This window comes from Oryctolagus cuniculus, chromosome 10 (assembly GCF_051225735.1).
Source record: "Oryctolagus cuniculus isolate XC-2025 breed Fujian yellow rabbit chromosome 10, ASM5122573v1, whole genome shotgun sequence".
NCBI lineage: Eukaryota > Metazoa > Chordata > Mammalia > Lagomorpha > Leporidae > Oryctolagus > Oryctolagus cuniculus.
The window spans coordinates 19,325,671-19,352,443 of NC_142876.1; the positions used below are offsets into that span (position 1 = coordinate 19,325,671).

Below are 26,773 nucleotides of genomic sequence, written 5' to 3' on the forward strand. Positions count from 1 at the left end.
ACAGAGTGACAAGTGGAGGAAGGCAGATGCGGATGCTGTTGGATCAGGCGACCTCTTCAAAGTAGAAGTCTGGTGTTGACCTTGGGAAGCCTTAGGCCTCAGAGAATGAAAGGTACAGGGACTGAAATTCACAGAGGAGGAAGAAAGCTAGGACAGGAACAGCTCAACTGGATTAAGTTTCTGGCCTTTCATGGAGTGAGAAAGGATTCTTTGGGGAACGGGGTTTGGGGCCCTGGGTGTCCAGGGCAGCAGATAGGAGAGTCTCTGTCTCCAGCCTCAGTTCCCAGGAGCTTCACCACATGGCCCTTACGGATTGACAGCATGAGATGATGCACTCGGCGGCCATCTGTAAATAGAATGCTGCCAAGGTGTTTCAACTGTGCCCCGAATCTTGATATTTGAGGAAAATATTCCACGTTCCAAGTTACTGCAATTTGAAATGATATGGACTTATTGTATTTTTCAATGGGAGAGGCAACCCCTAATTCTGATGGAAACTGGTGAAGCATTAATTTGCCTGGTGGGAGACACGTGTTGCTGGATGTTCAATCGTGACAAATCGCCCCCTTTTTGGTGCCGTCTTGCCCAGGTGTCACTGTACCAGGTGAAGGAAAAGCACTTCACCTGCTGAGCCAACCAGTAACCTACAAGACACTTGGATGGTTGCCTCACAGCCACTGAGGTTTCTTTTGTTTCCATTTTGAATGTGCTCCAGCATTCCAGATGGGTGCAAAAGACCTCGTCTCTAGGGAATGCATAAAACGGTGCCAAGCCTCTGGCTCGGCTCTTCTTTAGTAAACTGCGAAGGGAATGAATTTTCCCTACCTATGGGCAGCCCTTCCTTTCTTTAGATTCCGCTTTGATTCCCAGTTTCAATGTTTTGCTGAAACTCTCTTACTACCCTTGGTCACTTTATGTGGGGAAATCAATATCTACAAATATTTACCCTGTGGTCAGCCTGGTGCAGGATACCATAGTCCAGATAGGAACAGCCTCCCTCCCCTCCAGTCATTGCTTTCTCTCATTAGTCCCTCCTTTTCCTTCCTCTCCTCTGACTGCCTTAAATTTGTCAAAGGGATGAAAAATGCTGTCTTGTCCCCGTGTGGGTAGAGAGGCTCCTTCCATTGCTGACTTTGCTAACAGGAAGGAAAGTTTCTCAGTCCTGTTCTAAACACCATGTCCTATTTCAAGTGTGAGGCCTAATGCGTGTATGTCAGGAAACCTCAACATCGTTTAAAGAAGCCGGAATAGGGTCGATTAGCTTACTAAACACAGTGGAGTCAAGAAAAGGATCTTTACATACATTGACTTCATCAGGCCAATATTACCTGGAAGCTTTTGGGTCTCTAACCGTCACATGACATGACATGTTAATACACGGACAAGCAATATCAATACACTGTGTCAAACACAGCATCCTTCTCTCTTCTCTTTCCTAACCTAAATCACATCCAAAGGAAGTCTTATCTGCATTTCACTCATGGACTAGGAGGTAAGCATAAAGAAATCAACCTGAAAACTTATTATAATTGGCGAATTCTTTAGCACTAACTACCAGAACCTGCGATACAATTAAAACACACCAAGTTAATCATATTACCGCTGCTCTTTCAAATCTATGGAATAACTTTTGGGGTATTCACAAAATGTCAGCTACTTACCTCGGAGAAGTTAGGCAGTTTCTGTTACCATAAAGTCAACACAAGCTACAGGCTCACTGCACTGGGTGTGGTTTCTTATCTTAAGGTGAAGAAATGGGAGTGCACAGGTGGACAGTGTATTCTGACAAAGGCAACCATGCTTGGGCCCCTATACCAGCATGGGAGACCTGGAAGAAGCTCTGGGCTTCTGGCTTTGGATCAGTGCAGCTCTGTCCATTGCAGCCAGTGACTGGTTTCAAGGCACTGACTTGGGCTTCTCTTCACTGTTAGCAGAACAGCAGAGAAATGTCATGAGAGTAGCTGATATTTGTTGGGCGTTTACAAGGACAAGCACTGAAATCTTTCTAAGACAAATGACATCGGTACTGTTATTAATCTCCAGCATACAGAAAAGGAAACCAAGCTTTTAAGAGACTAAATACCAAAACCACACGTTGGGAAAGGCAGGATTCAGGATTCCAAACAGTTGTCTCCAAAATCTTTGTGCTTAATCACTGATTTACGATTGGTGAAAACTTGGAGAAAAGCTTTCAAGGTGTCTGAGACATTATTTCAGGGAAAGCAGACATGATTGCAGAATGAAACTTAGACGTGACACTGCTAGAGCAAAGCCTTGATGCTAAGTGAAAACACTGGGTTGACTTCCTTTTGAATGAGTTAAAAAGTGTTTATCACCAGAACATGGCCTCCTCCGCAGCATGAAATACGTGAGAGCTATATCAACAGGATCGAGGTAGCAGAAAACCTAAAAATAATGGCTTCGTCTCTGAAAATAGAAGTCTAGAGGGAAGCAGACCCGGCCCATGAGAGGGGCTGTGACCCTGGCCCAGCCCTAGCTTTTGCAGGCATTTGTGGACTGAACCAGTGCATAGGAGTTCTCTGTCTGTTTCTCTCTGTCCCTTTGCCTCTCAAATTTAAAAATAAAATAAAAAAAAAGAGGGGCTGGTAAAGCCGCTGTCTGCAATGCGGGCATCCCACATGGGCACTGGTTCAAGTCCCAGCTGCTCCACTTCCGATCCAGCTCTCTGCTATGGTCTGGGAAAGAAGTAGAAGACGGCCCAAGTGCTTGGGCCCCTACACCAGCATGGGAGACCTGGAAGAAGCTCTGGGCTTCTGGCTTTGGATCAGTGCAGCTCTGGCCATTGAGGCCAATTGGGGAGTGAACCAGCAGATGGAAGACCTCTCTTTCTCTCTGACTCTCCTTCTCTCTCTGTGTAATTCTGACTTTAAAATAAATAAATAAATAAATCTTTTAAAACTTCTAAAAATAAAAAAAGAAATAAAAGTTGTGTATACTGGACAGCTAGCTACAATGAAGTGATTTACTCTTGAAACTCAGATTCAAACAGAAATGGAGGGTGCACTTTTGAACTATTTTTCTTTTTTTCTTTTAAATTAATATAAGGCCAGAATTGTGGCATAGTGAGTAAAACTACTTCCTGCAATGGTGACATCCCATATGGGCACTAATTTGAGTCCTGGCTGCTCCACTTCCAACCTAGCTGCCTGCTTATGGCTCAGGAAAAGCAACAGAAGATGGCCCAAGTGTTTAGGCACCTGCACCCACATGGAAGACCCAGATGAAGCTCCTGGCTCCAGGCCTCAGCCTGGGCAAGCCTTGGCTGCTGTGGCCATTTGGGGAATGAACTAGCAGGTGGAACATCGAAACCTGTCTCTCTTTGTCTCTCTCTCACTCTGTCTCTGTATCTCTGCCTCTTCTCTCTCTCTCTCTCTCTCTCTGTAACTCTGACTTTCAAATAAATAAATCTTTTTTAAAAAAGCATAGTCTTGATTCCAAAACCTGATAGGAACTTTATAAGAAAGAAAAAATTATACACTAATCTTTCATGAAACTATATGCAAAAATCCCTTAAAAAAATCCAGAATTCTGTTTTTAAAAAAATACAATACATTCCAATCAACTGGGGTTTATCCAAAATGCAAGGCCGGTTTACTATTTCAAAATCAATGTAATTCACTAAATAGAAAAATGTAAAAAATGAGATTATCTCAATTGATACAGAGGCATCAGTTAACAAACTTTAATGCTTATTCACAAAGCTTTTCAACACATAGTAGACTAAAAACTAAAGGGAAATCCCTTAATCTGATCTTTAATAACCTTCTAAAATCTACATAAACATCATACCTAATGGGGATATTTTAAAAGCATCTCTCAAGAAATTGGAAATGAGACAATAATGCTGATATTGTTATTTTTATTCAACATTCTCCTGCAGGTCTGAGCCAATGCATTCAAGCATAAGAGCATAAAGAAATATAGGGAATAAGGGCAAAAACACTGTCACATGCAGAAAAATATTAGATTGTGTATGTAAAAAATCTCAAAGAATATACAAACTATTAAAATCAATAAAGCAACATAGCAAGAGTTTTAGATACAATGTCAACATTCAGAAATGAATTACTTATCCATATACCAGTAACAAACAAAACACAGAAGAAGTCATTGACATTAGTGTAAAAAAACAGTTGTTGAACAAATCTAAATACATGCAAGATCCCTGCATGGAAAGCTTCCAAATATTTACTGAAAGTTTTCTTAAATGGAGATAATTTTTATGGATCAGAACATTCCATCTTGTAATGATTTTAATTTTTACTTAACTGACCTATCGTTTTAACACAACCCCAATACTAATCAAAGCAATTTCAGCCCCAAAGTGGACAAGCTAAGTCTCAAATTCCTATGGAAATGCAAGGGCCAAACATAATTTATGCAAATTGGAAGAAAGAGAGTAGGCAGGACTTACACCACCAGATACCAGCGCCTTCTCTAACATCAGCACCGGCAGAGGGATAAACACACCGAAGAATCCAGAAGTAGATGCACACATGTCTGCCACCTGATGTATGACAAAGGCAATGCTGAAGAACAGTGAAGAAAGGAAGGTGTGTACGGGGCCAGTTGACTGTCCATACAGGAGAAAAGCACGTCTTTATGTCTTCACACCATACAGAAAGTCAATTTTATGCAGATTGCTGATTTAAAGGTAAAACAATAAGATTTTCAGAAAAATAAATAAAATCGGCACACCATCAAAATAGGTCAAGATTCCCCAACAGGACACAAAAGACCTAACTGTAAAGGGGAAAATAACGAATTCAAAAAAATTAAAATTATGAATGCTCATTAAAAGACAATATTAAGAGTGAAAAGGCATTTCAAAAAGTGGGAGAAAATATTTGCAATACATTTATCTCCAACCAAGTTCTGGCATCCAGAACAAGGAACTTCTACAAATCAATAAGAAAAATTCGGACACCTAAATCTCTCATACATCGCCAGTGGAAATGAAATGACTGAACCCACTTGGAAAACCTCATCAGTAGCATCTACTATGACTCAGCAACTCTGATTCTAGATATTCAGCCCCAGCAGGAATGTGTTCCTTTGAGACAGGTGTTTGGCACAGGGGTTAAAACACCACTTTAGTTCACCGCTAATGAACTAAAGAGCTGTGCATCCCACTTAGGATGCCCACATCCCACACGGGAGAGCCTGGATTTGAGTTCCTGCCCCACTTCCCATCCAGCCTCCCGCTAATGACCACGCTGGGAGGCAGCAGGTGATGGCTCAAGTCCTTGGGTACCTGAGACCCACGTGAGAGTCCAAGCTGGAGTTCTGAGCTCCTGGCTTTAGTCTAGTCCAGCCCTGGCAATTGTGGCCATTTGGTGAGTACATCAAATGTCACTCCACATTGCAAATAAGTATAAATAAATTTTTAAAAGCCTTCTTTAAAGAAATGTGTCCCATTGTTTAGTGGGGTTTTTAAATTCTGGATGCTGGTTGCATGGGATATGTTCAATCTGTGACAAACTCCTCGGCTGTATTCCTGGGGCTTGGTTGCTTTTTTGTTTATGTTTGGCTACAAGCAATAAAGTAACAGCCTCCCAGAACGTATGCTTTATCTTTATGATTCAGCAAAATTACGATTCATCTCTGGAATTACTTGTACTTGAAATTCAAGTCTCCCATGAGTCAACACCAGAGTAACACAGTAAAAATATTCATTGTATTTATTGCCTAACAGAGAGTGGTTCTTCAGACTGAAGGCCTTACTGATAGAATACCTGGGATTGACAACCATCTCTGTCACCTACCGTGTGACACTGGGCAAACCATTCACTCTTGTCATGCTTCTGCTTCCTCATTTGTCTAAGTGGATATACTAATAAAGACTCTTAGCCTTGGAGGACTGCTGTGAGCCTTGAATAAACTAGTACCTGTGAAGGACTTAACGCAGTTTCTGCCCCTACGTAAGCAGTCAACAAGAGGCTGAAGCTATGGGTCAGCGGGGGTTCAAGTCCTGGCTGCTCCGAGCCGTCAGATCCAGCTCCCTGCTAATGCATCTGGGAGGCAGAAAATGATTATGGTACAGGTACTTGGGCCCCTGCCACACGCGGGTGGAGTTCCAGGCTCCTGGCTTCAGGCTGACCCAGCTCCAGCCAATGTGGCAATTTGGAGAGTAAACCAGCAAATGGGAGATTTTCTTCTCTCCTTCAGTGCATCACTCCGCCTTTCAAATAAATAAATAAATCTTTTTTTAAAAAATAGCACTTGACAGGTGTTTGCCATTATTATCAGTGTTAATGTTTGTTTCACAGATACTTATAGATTCTTCACTCTGTGCAAGGAGTAGAGATGGTTTCCGCAGAGAACTGAAAAGATAAACTAAGAGATCCTATGTATAGACAGCAATGGAGAGCCTGGGGCAGGGACCCACACACTGCACCCCTGACGATTAGTGTTTGTGACTGGGGCTGCTGAGGTGGCAAGCAGGGCCATAGGTTCGCGTCAGCTACCTCTGGGTAGAAGCCATAAGCATCCAAGCAGAAAGCCTCAGATCCACACTCGGTGTGAAGGTTCGCTCTGAGTACTGGAGGAGAGTGAACAGGAAGAGGCCATGAGTGTGGAGACGGGAAGCTAGGAAAGTTGGTGGAAAATGAGCTACAGTAATGCAAGCATGCAGTCCCCCGGGGGCTGGGGGTGTGCACAGCCCACAGGGACACCGCCGATGAACTAAAGAGCTGTGCATAAACACAAAGCAGAGCTTTCTGCGGCTCCTCGGACTTTTTAGATTTGCTGTAAGACACATTTGTGAAATACAGAACTCCCGATGGCCATGACAGTTGACAGCGCTGGTGTTTGCTTCTAAGCAAAGCAAAGGAGAGTCCATTAAAATGCAGCACTGGGGCCGGTGTTGCGGGGTAGCTGGTTAATCTGCCATCCCATATGGATGACAGTTCAGGTCTGTGCTCCACTGCCGATCTGGCTCCTTGCTACTGCACCCCAGGCAGTGGCAGCAGGTGGTCCGAGTGTTTGGGCTCTTGCACCCACGGAAGAGACCCGGATGAAGCTGCTGGCTCCTTACTGTGGCCTGGCCCAGCCTAGCTGTTGGGACCATTTAGGGGATGAAAAACAAATGAAAGATCTCTCTCCCTCCCTCCCTCTCTCCATAACCGCCCACCCCACATGACTGTCTTTCAAATAAAGAAATAAATCTCCTTAAAAAAAATACAAAAAAAATACAATAAAATGCAGCACTTACGGTTGTCAAAGACCAAACCAGTCTCAGATGCTAATAATGGCAATGTCCACAGCGCCTAATCTCCCTCTCCAAGCTATGCAAACTCCTCTTCCTGTGACTGCACTATGGCTATGGCTTCACCATTTGGGGAGCTCTGGGAATTCAACGTTGGGATGTGAAGGTTATTCAATGGTTTCCAAGGCCCTAACCCAAGCTAGTGGGGCTCAGTGCACTGGGACTCTTAGAATCCATGAGTACTTCTGGTTTCTGGAAAGATCACAAAATGAAGATATCGAAAGGCATGCCTGCGTTCATAGACATGGGCTGACTCCTCAGGTCTCAGGTCCCTTGCTATTCCAAAGGGCAGGTAGGCATCTATCCTTGCGGCCAGCACTTGCAAGTCACGTGGCAGGGTAAGGTCCGAGTCCCCAGCCCGGAGAGTCCCGTCCCCTTCCAGGCCCCGCCCCTCCGAGTGGCCCCGCCCACGGACGCCCCGCGCCCGGCGGCCCCTCGAATAGCGGAGCCCGGAGGCGGGGCTCGCCGCTTGCCCTCGGGCCCCCCGGGCTCCACCAATCAGCGAGCGCCCTGTTGGCCATCCGCAGCCTCTCGCGCCCCTCCCTCTCCCGCCGGCCTCCGCGTCTCAGAATCCAAGATGGCGGGGTCCAGGCGAAGGGGTCCCCAGGCCAGAGTTCGGCCGCTTCTCTGCGCCCTGCTGCTGTCGCTCAGTCGCTTGGTCTGGGGCGACGGCGTGGGAGGCGACCCCTCGGCCCCCGGCGCCGCTGGCACCCAGGGCGCGCTGCCGCATCGCCGTTTCGAGTACAAATTCAGCTTCAAGGGGCCGCACCTGGTGCAGAGCAATGGGACCGTGCCCTTCTGGGCCCACGCGGGGAGTAAGCTGGGGGCAGAGGGCGGGGGTCCCGGGTCCCCTCCCCACCTTCCGCCGCCGCCTCACGCCTTCTCTCCGTCGGTGCAATGGTGTCCTGAGCGAGGGTCCCGTTCCTGCCGCCCACGCCGTGTGCGCCGTGCTGGGGAACCTCTCGTCAGCCCCTCCCCTAGCCCCCTTGGCCGGCGAGGGTCCCCGGGCTGTCCCTGGGGGTCTGCCTGCCCGTGCCGTCCACTCTCGCCCCGTGCTGTGTCGCTTCTGTGACCCCGTGGACACTTTCCTTTTGATCGAGAAGTGTTTGGTTCCTTCTGCAGTTGCAAGCGCTCACGGTAGCCTGTGGGCATCGCAGTTCTCCCTGCCGCCACGTCTCCAGGGGACGCGGCCACCCCAGCCTGAGGTCTGCCTCCTTCCCGCTGCTTGCTCTGCTCCCGTGTCCGCGATGGCTGTGACCCGCTCTGGCTACAGCGATGGCATCTGTTCCTCCTGGAGTCATTGTTAAGTCGTGTCTAAGCTGTTGGCACTGCGCCTTCAATCGTGCCTCGCTCAGTGACTCGATGTGGTCTTTGAGCTTTGTCTTGGGCTTCGTGTAACTTTAGAGGCACGCTGGCGCCTTTGTTTGGTAAGAAAGGGGATGTGTTTTTGGTGTTGTTTCTGAACCTAAGACTAAGTATAGGTCGGCGCCTTAAGCCCTTTAAAAGTTTTTTTTTTTTTTTTTTTTTTGATTGAGAGAACCTCTGCTTTATGTCTGATGTCTTATTGATTAGTAAGAGCTGGCCGGCGCGTTTACATTTGTGAAAGCAAACTGATCTGCACTTGTGAGTGCTGATGTGTCAGTGCTGACTAAGGGATTGGCCGTGGCCCTTGGTCTGCGGCGAGTCTGTGCAGTGACCGTCAGATGCCACACTTTGGAACAAGCAGCGGATCCCTACACCCGAGAGGAGGAGCTCTGTTCTAGCTGGGATACGATCTGTATGTGCGATTAAGCCATTAGCCACGTTAGGCCAGCGATTTGATTGTTGAGATGAAATGTTTTCTTCCTAGAAAGTACCGAGTAGGAAGCGTGCCTTCAGGAAAGGCCCATTTGCCTCAAATTAGTGAGTAATTAAAAGCTGTAAACTTCAGTTTGACTTAATAACCGAGTCATCAAGTATTTGGAGTACAGGGCAATTATTCTGTGCCTCACATTTGTTTATTATGTGCCCGCTCCCCAGAGATATGGCTGGGCATTTGTTATCAGCACAGCATTGTTCTCAATACACAACACTGCTGCACGGGATCCCAAACGGCTGTTTTTGGCCGTGTTATTTTTTGGGTTGATGATGAAGTTTTCAGTTAGTGGGGATGGATTTCTTCATGTTTTTTTGCCTCTGCACTTCCACTGCCTGCCTGCTCCCCTGCCCGTCTCTCTCTCTCTCTCTCTCTCTCTCTCTCTCTCTCTCTCTCTCTCTCACACACACACACACACACACACACACACACCACATCAGCCAATTAGGAATGTCAGTCAGCTACTCAGATTAGCTGCCTTGACTTTGTCTCCAAAGCCATACCAAACTGGTCTTGTTCTTCTGCACAAGTGACAGGCTTATGTTCCATAGTGAATTAACGCCGTGTGGTTGGGCTGAATTTGAAATGCAGGATTAGTGTTTTAGCCATGACGGTTCTACTGACCCTGGGAACCACTGCTGTGGCAACCGCCTGCTTTCATTGTCACTCTGAGTTTTATAGTCTTGCTGTTTCTTTACACTGTTCATCATTTTCCCTTTTTCATTTTGCCCCGCCGTCCATTATTTAAACATTTCAAAAATGAAAAGATTCAAACACAGCCTTCTACAGTCGGCCCCATGAGGGCCGCATCTATGGTGTTTCTCTGTCTTAACTCTGCAGTCCTTTTGCCCTGTCAGTACACTTCCTTAGATCACAAGGGCAGAAAAACGGTAAGAGTTTGTAGACTTTTATTACTCTCAGAGCTCTTTCACCTCCCTTCTCTGATTTGAGTCTTAGTAATAAACAAGGCAGATATGAGCTGTTTTATAGATAAAAAAAAAAAAAACTATTCTGCCAAAAACTACTGAGTTTCTTGGAAAAGGCTGCATAGCTAAAAAAGTGTCAGTAAAATTGAGCAGAAGCCTAGGTCTTCTGATTCTGTCCAGCACTCTTTCCACATTGCCACTCCTCCCTAGCCTTTGAGTGTTTGAGAGCGATGGTGACAGTGACTGAGCTTATTAAACTATCTTTTCTTTCTGTCCGTTTCTTACCTGTAAAGTGATAACTACAGTTGTCTTGTTTCCCATGTCAGAACTGGTTAATACCTGACTGGGTGTGTTAGAACTGTTCAAATTGTAGGCCTGATGGGTGCTTTGAGAATTAGTCCAGTGATAGGAATGGCCAACATTTATTGAGGTGTTGACGTGCACTTAAATTGACACTTACATACCTGTGAGGTTGTTAGAGAAATGAGGTCACTTGGCTAAAACGGAATAATTCATAAGTGGCAGAGCTGGGACCTGACCCTAGCCTGAGGATGCACCGCTGTTGGAATCACTTGTTCTCTGAGAATCTGCTGAAGCCGTAGAATGAATACACACAACATTTTACATCTGACTTTCAGGGTACTTATAGAAGTGATTGAGCCTGGCCCCTTCATTTTACAGGTGAACATTTGGTGAACCCAAGAGAGTAAGAATTATTTACTCAGAGTCACACAGCTGAACTGAGACTAGGAACAAGTCTGTTGATTCCTAGTGGTATGTTCTTTTCATACTGTTTGAGCTTCTAACATTTGTAAACTGGTGAAATACTTGCACATTACAGTGTCATTCTAAGGAGGCAAATTTGAAAGATATTTCCAAAAGAATATTATGAGAATCAAATAGGTCGCCTTTTAAGTCATAATTAATTTCCCCCACTTTTCCCCCTACCCTTGAAATTTTTGGTGTTTTATGATTGCAGTTTAAATTTAATTTTTCTTTTCTTTTCTTTTTTTTTTTTTTTTTTTTTTGCAGAGGTATTTCACCATTCAAAAGCTAAAGGAAGTGTTAGCCCTAAAATTTTAAAGTTGAAACTGTCAACAAGAAATTATTTCCTAGCAAAATTATTGTACAGGTTACTAATTAAAATTTGATTTCCATAGGTATATGTAGCGGTTAGTTAACAACTTAATTCACTTGCTCGTATTTATAGCTTAAAGCTTTTCTTCTCTGGTTTTTGTTCTAGATGCTATTCCAAGTTCAGATCAAATTCGAATAGCACCATCCTTAAAAAGCCAAAGGGGGTCAGTGTGGACGAAGACAAAAGCAGCCTTTGAGAACTGGGAGGTGGAGGTGACATTTCGAGTGACTGGAAGAGGTCGAATTGGAGCTGATGGCCTAGTATGAGCACTCCTGTAACCTAGAAAATGTTTAAAAATACAAATGCCTATAACACTGGTCTCTAACTCTTCCTTATATATTTTCAGGCAATTTGGTATACAGAAAATCAAGGCTTGGAGGGCCCAGTGTTTGGAGCAGCTGACATGTGGAATGGTGTTGGAATATTTTTTGATTCTTTTGACAATGATGGAAAGGTATGTATGTTGTCAGGACTGTTACCCACTTTAGTATGTCTGCCAGCAAGATTAGGCTGAGAGAAATAGAGCTTGCCTAACATTTTCATCCATTTAATAGTAGAAGACTTCTCAAGCAGTATTTATTTTTTATTTTTACTTTTGACAGGCAGAGTGGACAGTGAGAGAGAGACAGAGAGAAAGGTCTTCCTCTTCTGTTGGTTCACCCCCCAATGGCCGTTGCGGCTGGCGCACCGCTCTGATCCGAAGCCAGGAGCCAGGTGCTTCTCCTGGTCTCCCATGAGGGTGCAGGGCCTAAGCACTTGGGCCATCCTCCACTGCTTTCCCAGGCCACAGCAGAGAGCTGGACTGGAAGAGGAGAGACTGGGACAGCATCTGGCGCCCTTACTGGGACTAGAACCTGGGGTGCTGGTGCCGCAGGCGGAGGATTAGCCTAGTGAGCCGCGGCACCAGCCCTCAAGCAGTATTTTAAACATAATGATTAGTCCTTTTATAGCTGGGAATTTATAGACCAATTTGAGGACATAATGGAGCACCAGGTTTGAGAGTTGTGTGTGCTTAGCAATTCTGGTGGATAAACATGAGTGTTCAGATGTTGGCAGTGAAGCCAGTAGTGTTGAGAAGACTGTAACAGTTTGCTTTCTTGAGTCTGTCCAAATGTAGGACTACTGTGCACTCCAGTATTCTTAATTTCTCATACTTGAGTCATTCTTTTTAATCAGGCCAATTTATCTAATTATCTCTCCTAAAATAAGTAAGAATAAAATGTACTCAGATACTGGAAATATTAACTGTGGTTTGGCTGTCTTCTGATTGGTGCTTTGGTTGTTTCTCTGCAGATTTTCAGAGAGCATTATTTGCAATTTAAAGGGAAATTTTAGTAACTCCTTGAATGCGGACATGTTGTTTTAAAATTTTGAGTCCTAGAATTGTAAAGATATAAGATGTCTTGTAGCACATCAAGAATGATCTAGAAATTCTTAAGGACTTAAATATATTTGTTTATTTTTTAGAAAAATAATCCTACGATAGTAATTATAGGCAACAATGGACAAATCCAGTATGACCATCAAAAGTAAGTATGTGATTTTTACCTTATTCCTAATTTCAGCTTCTCTTTGCAAACCTTATGAAATACATTGTTTCAAATCTGAACACTTTCAAAGGAAATAAGATGATTCTTTCTCTGCCCTGTATTTTGTAACTTGGTTGAAAGGTCTTAGTTTAGCCCTGTGTTAAAGTTCTTTTTGTGGGCCACCCCAACTTTCAAAAATAAATGGTGTTTTTATTCTATTTAAAATTATATAATACTTTTGAAGGTTTGTAGAATATTCCAGCTCTCGATGATGTTACTAGTCCTGCATTTTCATCTTTATTAGAAAATGATCTTTGCAAAATAAAGTTGGGCCTTAACCAAACTGATGAGTAAGCAACTTAAGCCGGCTTATTTAATAGTGCTCTGTTTAAAGACTCAGTGGGCTACAAAGCTTCTGAGTGTGCAGTGTATTTATGTTTCTGAATTAGGTCCATACACTTTCGATTTTCACGTATTTGTTGTGGAGGAATTGCCCTTTAACCAGTCAGTGAACTGTAAGAAAAATTACTTCCCTGTGCTACTGTTCTCTGTTTCTGCCGCTGGCGATTTGCAGCCCTGGAGAGCTGCTCAAGATAGATGCCCAGGCCGCTCCTGTGATTCTCCTTAGTGGATGTGGAGCGGGATCCAGGAATCTGCATTGTTTGAAGTTCCATGAGTGATTGGGATTCTGCCCTGGGGGGCAGACTCTGCCTCAGTCTCGTATAGAACTCGTATTTCCCATGCCATCAGCACAGGGTGACCTTGGGCTTCCAGTGTTACCCTGAGTTTTGACAGAAGAAAGTTCATGCGACAACTGTAGGTGTTTTGAATAAACTTGAAATATGCCAAGACTTTGTCCTCACTTGATATTGTTTTAACCTTCCTAAAGTTGAATATACTGAAAAGCCTTCCAAGTTTCTCATTTGTCCTCTTTTCTCTCGTAGTGATGGTGCTAATCAAGCTTTAGCGAGTTGCCAGAGGGACTTCCGTAACAAACCCTATCCTGTCCGGGCAAAGATAGTGTATTACCAGAAAACACTGATGGTAAGTGACGTGGTTTAGTCATGATCAAATGAACAAGATTCTCATAGGACTTCTCATTACACATTCTTGATAGAAAGTAAATACACATAACTTTGGATGTTGTCGTCGTATTCATCTGTGTTACTCTAAGAGAGCAAATATGGCTTCAAAGCTCCATGGAAGTGGTCACCTGTTGTCAGACCTTGCCAGTGAGTTTCTGTTCTGGCAGCAAATGTGTGAGCACCCCAGTGTATGGCGCATGTTATGTGTATACTCAAGCCTTCAGGATGCGAACCTGAGTAAGAGACACATAATTAGTGTTAGGTTGTGTGCTAGAAATTCCCACATAGACATCAGTAAGGGGTCTCCGGGCTAGCTGGGAGTGGGAAGGCCAGGAAAGGTTTTTCAGAGCTGAGCTTCTTCATAAAGGGCGGCAGGAGGTTTAGAGTAGGCAAAGTGTGTACGCACTCTAGGCACGGACAGCAGGCATAGGACCTTCCAGAGGAGCTGAAATAGTGGGAAAGGGGACAGGTGTAGTATGGCTGGAAGATAGCAGAGATCAGAGTATTTTCTGTCTTACCAGTATGATTGTAAACTTCTCAGGTCAGGTGTTGTAATTGTATGCTGTATTGCCCATGGTGTGTAACATTGCACATATTTTAGGTACTCAAGAAATGTTTATTAGATTAGTAGCTGTACCCTTAGTTTGTCCCAGTTGTTCCCACATTGTAGGGAAAGGCAGAGGGAGGGGAAGTTGGAACTAAGAAGTGCTGTTGGAGGAGCACAGGTGAAACAAGGTGTTTTAAATACCACGGTGTAGTCATGAACTAGGGTGGAAACTGTAAGATGAATAGAGTTAACGATGATGATATGAAGACGTGTTGCTGGTGTTAAGCAATGGACATGTCTTAGCCAGGTTTCAGTTACATTCGTAGCATGTCTGCTCATTTTTGTGCAATGAATGTTATACCCTTTTGGTGAAAACAGTTAGAGTTCAACCAGTAAGGTTCTGATGACTTTTTAGTTTGTTAGAACACCAGGAAAAACTTCAGAACTGCTTAGGTTGCTGGTGTTGGAGTTGGAACATGATTCATTTGCCTTTTTAACATTCAAAGGCCATTGTCTTACCAGGTGTGCATTCTGATTTGAAACACTCAGAGCAAGACCAGTTGTAAATGATGCAAACCGAAATTGAGATATTACTAATCAGAGGAAACAGATACTAATATTAGTTAACTAAATGACAGACGATCTTTAAAATGACAGGTGATTTGTAACTGTTAGTTTGCATGTTTCCACCTCACATTTCATAGAGGTTAACCTTTCCTGCCCATAGGTCATTCTTCTCTTGCTGTAACATCTTGCCCATGTGACTTAGCTTCTAACAGTCCCTAACAGAGCTGTACTCTGGAGGTCATGATAAAAGTGCCCTTACCATGGGGCCTTTGCATCCACTCTGCCTCTCAGTGACTCAGATCTGGAGTGGGGCTGCTGATAGGTTGTCAGAGTGAAAGGTATTGAAGAGGCTAAACCCCTTCTTGACTGGGGTAAGGAGAAGAGTTTCTGGTGGATGCGTGCGCTTTCTAGAATTCCTTCAATATACGTTCTGCAGAGTAGAGACTTGCGTGTCTTTAGTTTTTTCATTTTCTGTCCTTTTTATCAGTGGGACTTCTGTCACTTCTGCTCTGCCGACCTTTGGCAGTCTAATTACCCTTCTCATTGAATAAAGAGGAGCTCACTACTTGTTGAAGCAATCTATGTAATTCTCAAGCCAGTGTAGTTAAATTGCAGGTTAGCCTATTGGTTTTAGCTCTGTTACAGTTTCAGAACAGGTCTGACCTCTTCTGTATGGGCCATTCATGGAGCACAGTCAGGATTCCCTGAGTCTTCTCAAGAGTGCATGAAGCATATTTCATTTTAGAAAAATATTTGTGGGAAGTTACCAGACTTTCTCTTAAGTCTTCGACACAAGTAGGGCCAAAAACATTTTCCGAAGTGAGAAATGAAATTGTGTCATCATGCCAACCATTAGTTAAAATTACTCTTTATAATAATGGAGAGGCAGGATTGAATAGTCTCGGTTAACCTTTAACAGTGTCTGTGTAAAATCTATAGCTGCACTATGTCTGTCTAGGTAATGATCAATAATGGCTTTACACCAGATAAAAATGATTATGAATTTTGTGCCAAAGTGGAGAATATGATCATCCCCCAACAAGGACATTTTGGAATATCTGCTGCGACTGGAGGTCTTGCAGGTGAATCTTGCGTGCTTTTAAAATAAAAGTTTGTGAATTAACTGTCACTGGGAATTGCACATTCTGGGGAAACGTGGCCTTGTTTAATTTTAACCTTTCAAGGCTGGTTGGAACCATCCCATAGTTAGTTATGCTACATGCAAACATGTAGCTTGTATGTATTACATAGGGCTGCGTAATACAGGTGTGAATTAGAACTCATTTTGTGTACCATTTTATACTGACAGAGACACATTTAAAGTCAAGGCTCTAGAAGGTAAGTTGTCAAGCATGTTAAGCGTGGGAGAGGTGTCACCTAACATACATGATGAAGTTGGCCACCTGAGGAAATGTTTTGGGACTAAGCTTTAAAGATATTGCTGCTGTTTTTTCCTATATATATATGATAAATGAAGCTATCCCTTGGCATTCATACTATTTTGTGTTGATAAGATAGGGTACATTGTGAATATTTTTCAATCTGTGGATTGTTCCTTACAACCCGAGGAGAGAGAGAGGAGAGATTCTGTTTTCCCTGGTTTGGGATGGGTTTGCCAAATCTCAGCTGGAAGGAGTTTTCTGAAGATCACATAGGGAGTCGCGTCCGCCCAGGAGGGCTGTGACTCTCTGGCCCCTGCCCCGTTACACCACGCGGTTTCTCCTCCGCGCAGCAGCCTTGCCCGTGTTCCCCTCCTCGTTAATCTGTCGCCGTCTCTAATCTGCGTGGAGAGGGTGGAAGGCAGAGATCGCTGCACACTTGAAGTTAGCCTCTTGCTCTGCGGTGGGAGTCGTCAGCGTGAGGAAGCTCGGGCTGCTCGGCTCCTGCCTTCAGCTTGAGCAGCTTGAAAGGCCTTTGATTTCTTGTGTGACTTGTAGGTAAAGTTAGGGTCCTCTTCCATGGGAAACCATGTGGAAGTGAGGGAAAAAGTAGTACGTGCCCGTAGAGAAGCCAAGAACAGATAGCACGGGAAATACATGGAGGACAGGATTTTGTTTTATTTATTTGGTGGGGACATTTGAGGGACAGTGCGGGGGGATCTTGGTGCCAGGATATTATGTTTTAAAGCAACACATATAAAGTAAATTAATAGCTGTAAACATAATCTGTCACAGTTTTTATCTCCAGCTTTTTGTTGTTTAATTTGTAGATGACCACGACGTCCTTTCTTTTCTGACTTTCCAGTTGACAGAGCCTGGAAAAGAGCCAGTAAGTAGACAGAGTTTTTCTTCCAAAATTTATTTCTGTTTTCAGTGGTGTTGGCCCATGGCTGCAGACATGGGGAGACAGAGCCCGGTTTAGACTTGGTTTCGACTTGGTTTCCGCCTGTGACAGCTGTGTGAGGTCACTGATGTTACCTCTGTGGCGCTCCTTGTCTTCCCTGGTAAAACATGTCTGTGCGGGTCATGCTGTGCTGCTGTGAGGATTAGAGACAGTGCACTACAGCAAGTGCTCAGCAAATGCTGGCACTTACAATGATTTCTGTAGCATGAGTAAATTCACCATGACTTACGTAAGGAACAGCATTTTTTTAAAAAAATTATTTATTTGAAAGGCAGACTTACAGAGAGGCAGAGGCAGAGAGAAAGAGAAGTCTTCCCCATCTGCTGGTTCACTCCTCAGATGGTCATAATGGCTTGAGTTGAGTTAGTTTGAATCCAGGAGCCAGGAGCTTCTTCCGGGTCTCCCATGTGGGTGCAGGGGCCCAAGGACCTGGGCCATCCTCCACTGCACTCCTAGGCCATAGCTGAGAGCTGGATGGGAAGTGAACAGCCAGGACTTGAACCGGTGTCCACATGGGATGCCAGCACTGCAGCTGGTGGCTTTTCCCACTACACCACAACACCGGCCCCAGGAATAGCATTTTTATGTTAACCTTCCAGCTAGTGGTACAATAGTTAAAATGAAAATTAAAACATATAGTGTCTTGCTGGTTTTCTTATCTTTTTCATGATCTATTCTTGAACTCCACAAAAGCCCACGCCAGATAGAGACATTTTGGAAAAAGAAAAAGAAAAGTACCAGGAGGAATTTGAGCACTTCCAGCAAGAACTGGATAAAAAGAAAGAGGAATTCCAGAAGGGCCACCCCGACCTCCAAGGCCAGCCTGGTGAGTGGCAGGGAGCTGTTGGGGTGGGGGCCGTGGCTGAACCCTGTGTCTCTGCTGCCTCCTCCCTGAACTGGCACAGTCTCCGTGGCTTCTGTAAGGGTCTGGAGATTGGCGATTGTAGCAGGGAGAGTGAGGCTCAGTGAGGTGGAACACTGTCTCCTGTGGGTGGACAGTGAGCCGCGGATGGAAGTGAACGGCTGTGAGGCCAGCAGTGTTCTTGCCATGCTCATTTGTCCCTAAATCTAAATCCAAAAACAGTGCTGACCTAAGAGTTGAGGCTCAGTATTCGTTAATGAAATCATCTAAGGTTTATGTCTTTTATTATCATAGAGGTAATACTTTAAAATTAAAGAGATTAAAATAGTAGGATAAGCCAGTGTAATTAAGAACTTAAGCATACTAATGTCAGAAATAAAACATGCTGAAGCCGTACAGAGTGACTTTAATTATCTGCTGTCTTTTATTCCCTGGTTTGTTCTCCATCAACTAAATGATTGAGGTTATACTTAATAAACCTACGGCTGGCATTTGAGCCTTATGTCACATGCAGTTCTCTAAATGATCAACAGTCTGATTCCAACTTAATTAAATATGCAGTTCTTTTTTTGAATTTGTTGTAAAAACCATCACAAATGATGTAGGGGTGTATCCTGAAGCTGATTGTAGTAACCATTTGAATGGTATAGTTTGATGTACTTTGACAGACCTGTATACTCATTTAACCATCACTCATATCAGTACACAGAATATTTTTATCACCCAGAGTTCCCTCATCCCTCTTCAATTTAGTACACCTCTCCATAGAATCTATAAATATTTTGATTCTTATCACCATAGATCAGTTGTGCCTATCTGCATAAATGAAATCACACAGTATATATGGAAGAAAATTATTTTTAAATTTAAAAAATTCAGACCTAATATATATAAAGTGCATCCCTTAGCGATAACAAAAACAAATAAGAATTTAATTATGATCAAGTTAATTGTGTGTTCGCTGTTTGGGAAATTAGAACACTCTGTTGATAATATCCAGTTTTGGTGTATGTTGATACTTGGTGTATGTTGATCATACTTTGAAAAACACATAGAGTAGGTGACTCTAATAATTTCTGTTTGTAATTTCCTTTGCAGCGGATGAAATATTTGAGAGTGTAGGAGATCGGGAGCTAAGACAAATCTTTGAAGGACAGAATCGGATCCATCTTGAAATCAAGCAGCTGAACCGACAGTTAGATATGATTCTTGATGAGCAGAGAAGATACGTCTCTTCACTGACAGAGGAGATCTCGAAAAGAGGAACTGGAGTCCCAGGACAGCACGGGCAGGTGAGCTGTCAAGCTATGCACAAATGCTGCATTGAGCCCTCGGCAGAGGGGCTGTAGGGAAAAAAGACTACGTTGGTCTGTGCTTCTGTAGAACATGGAATATTGAGTTGGCTGGTCATCTTTCCTCCCTCCAGATCACACAGCAAGAAGTGGATAATGTTGTGAACACGCAGCAGGAGATTCTGAGACAAGTAAATGAAATGAAGTAAGTATATAAAAGTAGTGTCAGAGTGTTACATCCTTATCTTGAATGTGTGACTTGTCTTTGTATACAAGCTCTGTATTATAAGATTCCTCCAGGAGGATAAGAGTCATATTTTAGATTCATTTTGTAAATAGGGGAATAAATATAGGAATTTTGAAGATTAGAAACTAAAAATGTTTAAATTTTTAAATTGTTCTAAGGTACAAAAGAAAAAATGTTTAAGCATTTTTTTAAAAGATTTTATTTATTTGAGAGGTAGAGTTACAGACAGAAAGAGGGAGAGACAAAGAAAGGCCTTCCATCTGCTGGTTCACTCCCTAAATGGCTACAACGACCAGAGCTGAGCTGATCAGAAGCCAGGAGCCAGGTGCCGGGAGTTTCTTCCTTGGGTCTCACGTGGGTGCAGGGGCCCAAGGACTTGGGCCATCTTCTACTGCTTTCCCAGGCCATAGCAGAGAGCTGGATCAGAAGAGAAGCAGCCAGGACACAAACCGGCGCCCATATGGGATGCTGGAACTGCCAGCAGAGGCTTAGCCTACTATGCCACAGCACTGGCCCCTTGTTTTAGCATCTTTAAAAAACAGATTTGTTCTAGTTACTTGACAAAGCCAGGTATGTTCTTGTATTGATAAGATATTTTGAAAATGGGTAATAGTAATAATTCCGTGGAACATATTAGTTCCATAGTTAGCATCCACAGGGTTGTGGGGACCATAATGTAGTCAGATTTGATGCAGGACTTCTTTTTACTGAATTGAAGCCATTTTGAAGGAATTGTGTGTGACTCCTTTTGGTCGCTATGAGCGCCTTCCAGGTCAGCTTCTGTGTTCTTTCAAGAAGCCCCCATTTCTTTATTTGAATATACTGGTCCAATACTGTGTCCTACTTTCTGGTACAATGCCATGTCCTAGCCTCATCTGTGAGCCAGACTAAACCTTCCTTCATAAGTAGCTTCTCTCAGGTATTTTACTTAAAGTAGCAAGAAACTGACTAGTACAAAAGATATGAGAATATGATGGTGCTGAGAGTCCCAGCCCTAAAAATATCTATTCATAGAAGTATCACTTCCCACTCATCCCCATGGCTACCCAGTCCTATTAGTATCTGCTTTGTTCTTCCTGTATTTCTTTGGCACATACATATTTTCTTAGCTCCTCTTCTTCTGTGAAGGGTAGCATACTCTGGATACCCTTTTGAGCTTTGTTTATATCATTGAACAGTAATATTACAAATCTTAAGGTTCAGTAGTGGCTAGGAAACCCTAGCCATGCAGTTGAACTGTCCATGAAAGCACGCCCTGTGGGTAGTTAGCAGTCCTTGCCTCGTCCACTGACTGAGAACAGATGCAATACCAACTGTAAGTTAATGTAAAAACTGAACTCGGATTTCTGAATTAATCCTCTAGAGCTTTTCTTCAGAATTAAACTTCAGAAAAAAGGGGGGGGAGTGAAATATTAGCCTTTTGTGGGAGGAATGATTTGTCTGGATTTTCATATTCTTACAGAATTATTTTTCTTTAAAAAATGTTTTGTTTTATTTTTTAAATTCAAGTCTAGGGGAGGGTGGAGACAGAGAAAATGCCTACCTACTGGTTCACTCCCCAAATACCTGCAGTGGCTGAGGTCCAGCCTGAGGGTGGGAAGGCAGTGCAGGTCTCCCGCGTGGGTGACAGGACTGCAGCCGCTGGAGCCATCGTTTGCTGCTTCCCGGAGTCTGCACTGGCAGGAAGCTGGAATTGAGAGTGGAGCCAGGAACTGAAGCCAAGCGACTTCATACAGGAAGTGGATGGCTTAACCCACAGGCCAAATACCCACCTGGAGCATCTCTTTTAGCAGAAGGAAAGCTTCAGAAGCATGTATATAACCTTCTTCAGTTTAGAAAAGAGGAAAGATGGATGATAGAAGATCACAGTGTCACAAGAGTCAGGCCTGATTCTCAGGATCATCCCACTTAACTGCCGTTTCTAACAGATCTCCTTACCAATTTTTATTTTCATTATAGAGGTTTTCAAACATACAGAAAAAGTTGAGATTAGTAGAAGGGTCCTCTTCTGTGTCCCCATCACCCGGTTTCAACACTTCTGATAACCTCATGTCATATATGAGCACATCCATTGCAGCTGCCCTCAGCACCTGTGGATTCAGCCAACCTCTGGTTGAAAATATCTGGGGGGGAAAATGAAGTCTGTGCTAAACGTGTGCACACTTTTTGTCTTACCATTGTTTTCTAAATAACCACGTGGCATTTACATTGTATTAAGTATGACAAGTCATTTAGAGAGGATTTAAAGTCTATGAGAGAGTGTATGTAGCTTATATGTCAGTACTACTCCATTTTATATAAGGACCTGAAACATCTTTGGATTTTTGTATCCACGGGTGTATTAGTCTATTTTCTGTTGCTGATACAGTACCATGGATGGTTAAGTTATAAAGAAAGAGGTGTATGTTGTCTCACAGTCTGATCCAAGGTTTAGTGGCCAATCTAGAGTCTGAGGTGGCCTGGGGTGACAGGGAATATGCATGTGTGTCTCCTCTGGTCTTTGTCCTTATAAAACTACCAGGATTCGGTCCTGGAGGCTCCACGCTGATGGCGTTATCTGTTCCTGATCACTCCCCCACCCAGAGACCCCACCTCTAAGCACTACAGTCAGATGGAATCTCCCCCCTTCTAATACTCCATAATGGGATTGAAATTTCTACACATGACCCCTTCGAGACACACTCAAGACCATATCCACGTCATGGCAGCAGGTACCCACGGATGACTGTGGGTCTGACACACGTACCCACGGATGATCGTGAACCTCTCTGAGTGTTCACCACCAGGGGTGGCTGTAGCCTAGATCCGTCATGTGGTTGCAGGTTGGAAAAGGGTAACGCTGGCATTCTAGGGAAGAAAGAGGTCTCCCGTCACCTACTACCCTGAGCTAGTTCAGGAAAGGCCCTACTGTGTTTGGAGTAATGAGTTGGTGCCCTGGCAGCCTTCAAGGTTAAATAACAAGGGGTGCTTTTTCCCCCTCAACTCACATAGTTGACTATGTTTTGCTGTTTCAATCCATTAGTCTTTGTTATCAGTGCTGAAATCGTATCATCTGTGGCCATTAGCAGCCCCTCCAAGTTAACATATGTCCTAGGAGCACAGACCCTGTGGTCTGGGTTAGCTTCCTTCCTGCTGAGCGTAAGGCTCTCCTGGCTTCTCTTGGACATTTCTTTTTCCCTCCTGGCAACAAGGCATTTTTTTCTAGGAGTCCTGAAGTTTTAGTGGGGGACAGGATTTGACGATAGTTTAGTGTGCAGTACTGTACTATCATCATTGCTTCTAGGCCTTTTCAGCAAATATTTTTTACCTTTGATATTTGAATGAGGGTAATTAAAAAAGTTCATGGAAATGCATATATGAAAAAAAAACTGGCTTGGTTCTAAGTATTTCTGCACCAAAACGAACCTATATTTTCATTGTTTTTCCATGAACTTTTTTGGAGTACCCTCGAGCATGTTGGCTTGTGCCATTTGATAATTGTTATGTTTCTAAAATGTTGAATTCAGAATATAAATGCTCTCTTTGGTGAGCAGGCAGCGTTTGGCATTTCGTGTTTACCTTTCGTTCTAGGTATTATGTGCGACATTTTCACATGAGTGCTTTCACATTTTCCTCTGGGACTGGGCTGTTAACCGTCCTCTATTCTGTGTCTGCACCCCAATGCATTGCCATTGTCTTTTTTTTTTTTTTTTTTTTTTAAGATTTATTTGAAAGGCAGAGTTACAGACAGGGAGAGGCGGGGGGGGGGGGGGTGTCTTTCATCCACTGGTTCACTCCCCAGATGGCCACAACAGCCAGAGCTGCGCCTGCCCGAAGCCAGGAGCCAGGGGCCCAAGCACCTGGGCCATCTTCCTCTGCTTTCGCAGGCCATAGCAGAGAGCTGGATCGGAAATGGAGCAGCCAGGACTTGAACCGGTGCCCATATGGGATGCGGGCACTGCAGGCAGCGGCTTTACCTGCTACGCCACAGCGCCAGCCCTTCCCCGGTGCATTTTCAAGACACTTAGCAGACTTTGTTCATTCCTGATTGTCTTCATCCCTGCTTGCTCACGTTGTCTGATTCAGGGTACTCACCATTCTCCTGGCCACCACTTCTACTCTTCTTCGTGGGTGTCCTTGCCTCTTCCACTCCTCTTTCCCTGTCCCACTCCCCCCCTCACGTGGCTCCAGCCACACTTAACTGTCAGCCTTCCTCTTGTTCAGAGGAACAGGGCCACGCTTTAACCCTGGATCCCCTTCTGAGACTTCTGAACTTGGCTTTATCAGTGATCCATTCTGTCTTCCATCTTTGCCTTGTCCGTCAAGATCACTTTCTTCCATTTTAAAAGACTTGCTCTTCCAGGATTTAAATCTCATCAAATCAACCCAAATCTTGAACTAGCCCTTCTTGCCTTTAACTGTTGCTTTCTCTTTTTCCTTCCCTCTTCATCTGCCTTTCAAATGTAGGCCAAACGACCTCTGTCCACTTCCAAACCACCTAATTGACACCAGGACACTGAACTCCTTTCTGAGGCGCTGGTCCCCTAGTGAGCCCCTTCCGGTCCTCATCTTGCTGGACTCTGAGGCACAGTTCACACCTGCTCCTGCTCCTCCATCTGGAAACTTCTCTGTCGAGTCTTGTGCAGACTGTTCCCTCTTGGCTTCTGTTCCACATACTTCCCTTCACTGTTGCGCTTCCTTCAGTCATCCCTGGGAGAGTGTTTTTCTCTAGGGCTCTGTCCAGTCCTCTCTGATCTGTTCCCTAAATTCTGGCCCACAGGCGCCGCCTCAGGTTCACACGGGGCTGTAGGAGCCAGCTGAAGTGAAGGTATCTCTGCAGAGCTGTGGTTGTGCGGCTGCGACGTTGCTGCCCGCCTGGACCGCCCTCACGGGGAGGAATTGTGTTTTTGCCTGACAGTTAATATCCCTAAAAATTGCCTGGCTTATCACATGAACCAATAAATGTTAGCAGAACCAGCAGGCGAATGAATGAATAGGAGCTCATTAAATGACTGAATCTTTCCATATTAAAAAGACATTTATATGTAAGTAAGTTTAGGCTTCTGAGAAGTAAGGAGGTTATATATTCTGGGAGGCTTTAGACATTTTTCATTTTTGAAAGATTTATTTATTTGAAGAATAGAGTTACACAGAGAGATAGATCTTCCATCTGCTTGTTTACTCCCCAAGTGGCCACAAACAGCCAGGGCTGGGCCAGACAAAATCCAGGAGCCAGGAGCTTCTTCCAGGTCTCCCACATGGGTGCAGGGGCCCAAGGACTTGGGCCATCTTCCACTGCTTTCCTGAGTGCATTAGTAGGGAGCTGGATCAGAAGTGTAGTACCCGGGACTCAAACTGGCGCCCATGTGGGATGCTGGCATTGCATGTGGTGGCTTAACCTGCTGTGCCACAGCACTGGCCCCAGGCTTTAGGCTTAATAAGTATTTGTAAGTGCATTAAAATGTAATCCTTAATTTGAGTTTTAATGGAAAAGCTTAGACTCACATGAATATTTTTTAGTATGTGTGCCATTAAGAGGAATTTTAATCAATAATGACATTAATGCAGAAAACACTTGAGATACTTTGTAGCTAGTTTTACAATTTTTTTAAAAGAAGATTTATTTATATGAAAGTTACAAAGAGAGAGGGAGACACAGAGGGAGATCTTTCATCTGCCGCTTCACTCCCCAGACTAGCCGGTCGCCAGGAGCTTGTTCCAGGTCCCCCACAGGTGTGGCAGGGGCCTAAGCACTCTGCTGCCTTTCTCAGGCCATCAGCAGGGAGCTGGATCAGAAGTGGAGCAGCCAAGACAGAAACTGGTGCCCATAAGGGGTACTGGAGTTGCAAGCGGTGACTTCACCCTCTACGCCACAATGCTGGCCCCAGTTTTAAAATCTTTATTGATCATGTAAATTCAAATGTAATTGTGAAAAACTTTTACTATATTTAACAGTCTGACATATGGTGTTATTTCTGAGTGTAAGATTTGAGTCTGTGTTTTTTTCCATAAAGCTGTTTCTTTTTAATCTAAATTTTACTCCAGGGAACTAAGTGAAATAACTTGTTTACATGTTCATCCAAACTGAACCATAGCTGTGGAAGGCATTGGTAGGAAGTGAGAGCCCTGACCCCTATTCTCAAGGGGTGTGTGCTGTGAGGGGGAGACAGCCCACCTGTGCAGATTCAGAGTAGAAATGGAGGCTTGTGGACTGGGGGTATAGGGAGTGACTGTGTTTGGCAGGAGAGGATTGGGGAAAGGGAAGGGTGGCATTGGAACCGGGCTTTCTGTTTTAGACCACAGGCACTGGGGAGAGATCCTGACTAGAAAGAGCATCACAAAGACGGGGGCTTAACTGCAGAGGATACTGTCCAGGAATGGCAGGAGGCGAGACCGGTGGAAGGGAGTAGTGGGCGATACACTGGAGGTAGATAGTGTAGACCCTTACCGATTTGTTGTCCATTTGCAAACATACACAGAGGTAGAATAGTGCTATGAGCCTTTGCGTATCCATCGCTCAGTATCAGCAATTAGCAGCATTATCCCAGTCCAGGCTTATTTTATCTGCCTCACCAATGAATCTCCAGACTTGCAGAAAATTAAGTCATAATATAAGCATTAATAATAGGGTAGGCAGTTGGTGCGGCAGTTAAGCGGCCACTAAGGTGGGACATATACATCCCATATCAGTGCAGGTTTGAGTCCTTGGGACTGGTTTTTTTGATTTGTTTGTTTGTTTTTAAGATTTATTTATTTGAAAGAGTTACAGAGAGAGGTAGAGAGAGAGAGAGAGGTCTTCCATCTGCTGGTTCACTCCCCAAATGGCCGCAATGGCTGGAGCTGAGCCAATCCAAAGCCAGGAGCTGGAGCTACTTTTGTGTCTCCCACGTGGGTGCAGGGACCCAAGCACCAGGGCCATCTTCTACTGCTTTCCCAGGTGCATTAGCAGGGAGCTGGATGGGAAGTAGAGCAGCCAGGACTCAATTGACGCCCCTATGAGATACCAGCACTACAGGCTGGGGCTTCAACCCACTGTGCTACAGCATTGGCCCCAGGTGCTCTATTTCTAATCAAGCTTCCTGCTAATGCACAGCCTATGAGGGAGCAGGTGATGA

General features: G+C 44.2%; 1 protein-coding gene across 3 annotated transcripts in view; it reads left to right on the forward strand.

Moving 5' to 3' along the window:
* The first annotated feature begins 7,855 nt into the window (after positions 1-7,855).
* LMAN1 (lectin, mannose binding 1) overlaps positions 7,856-26,773 on the forward strand; it is a 28,070-nt gene continuing 9,152 nt past the window's right edge. For 2 of the 3 annotated variants that reach the window (XM_002713615.6, XM_008261420.5), the window contains exons 1-10: positions 7,856-8,103; positions 11,313-11,467; positions 11,554-11,661; positions 12,675-12,736; positions 13,681-13,780; positions 15,894-16,017; positions 17,145-17,203; positions 17,972-18,104; positions 19,239-19,432; positions 19,567-19,637. In XM_002713615.6, the coding sequence (XP_002713661.2) occupies positions 7,866-8,103; positions 11,313-11,467; positions 11,554-11,661; positions 12,675-12,736; positions 13,681-13,780; positions 15,894-16,017; positions 17,145-17,203; positions 17,972-18,104; positions 19,239-19,432; positions 19,567-19,637 (1,244 nt within the window). In that variant the 5' untranslated portion in view covers positions 7,856-7,865. Of the gene's footprint in view, positions 8,104-10,750; positions 10,844-11,312; positions 11,468-11,553; positions 11,662-12,674; positions 12,737-13,680; positions 13,781-15,893; positions 16,018-17,144; positions 17,204-17,971; positions 18,105-19,238; positions 19,433-19,566; positions 19,638-26,773 lie in introns of all 3 variants that reach the window. The other variant, XM_089305025.1, reaches the window with a different exon arrangement.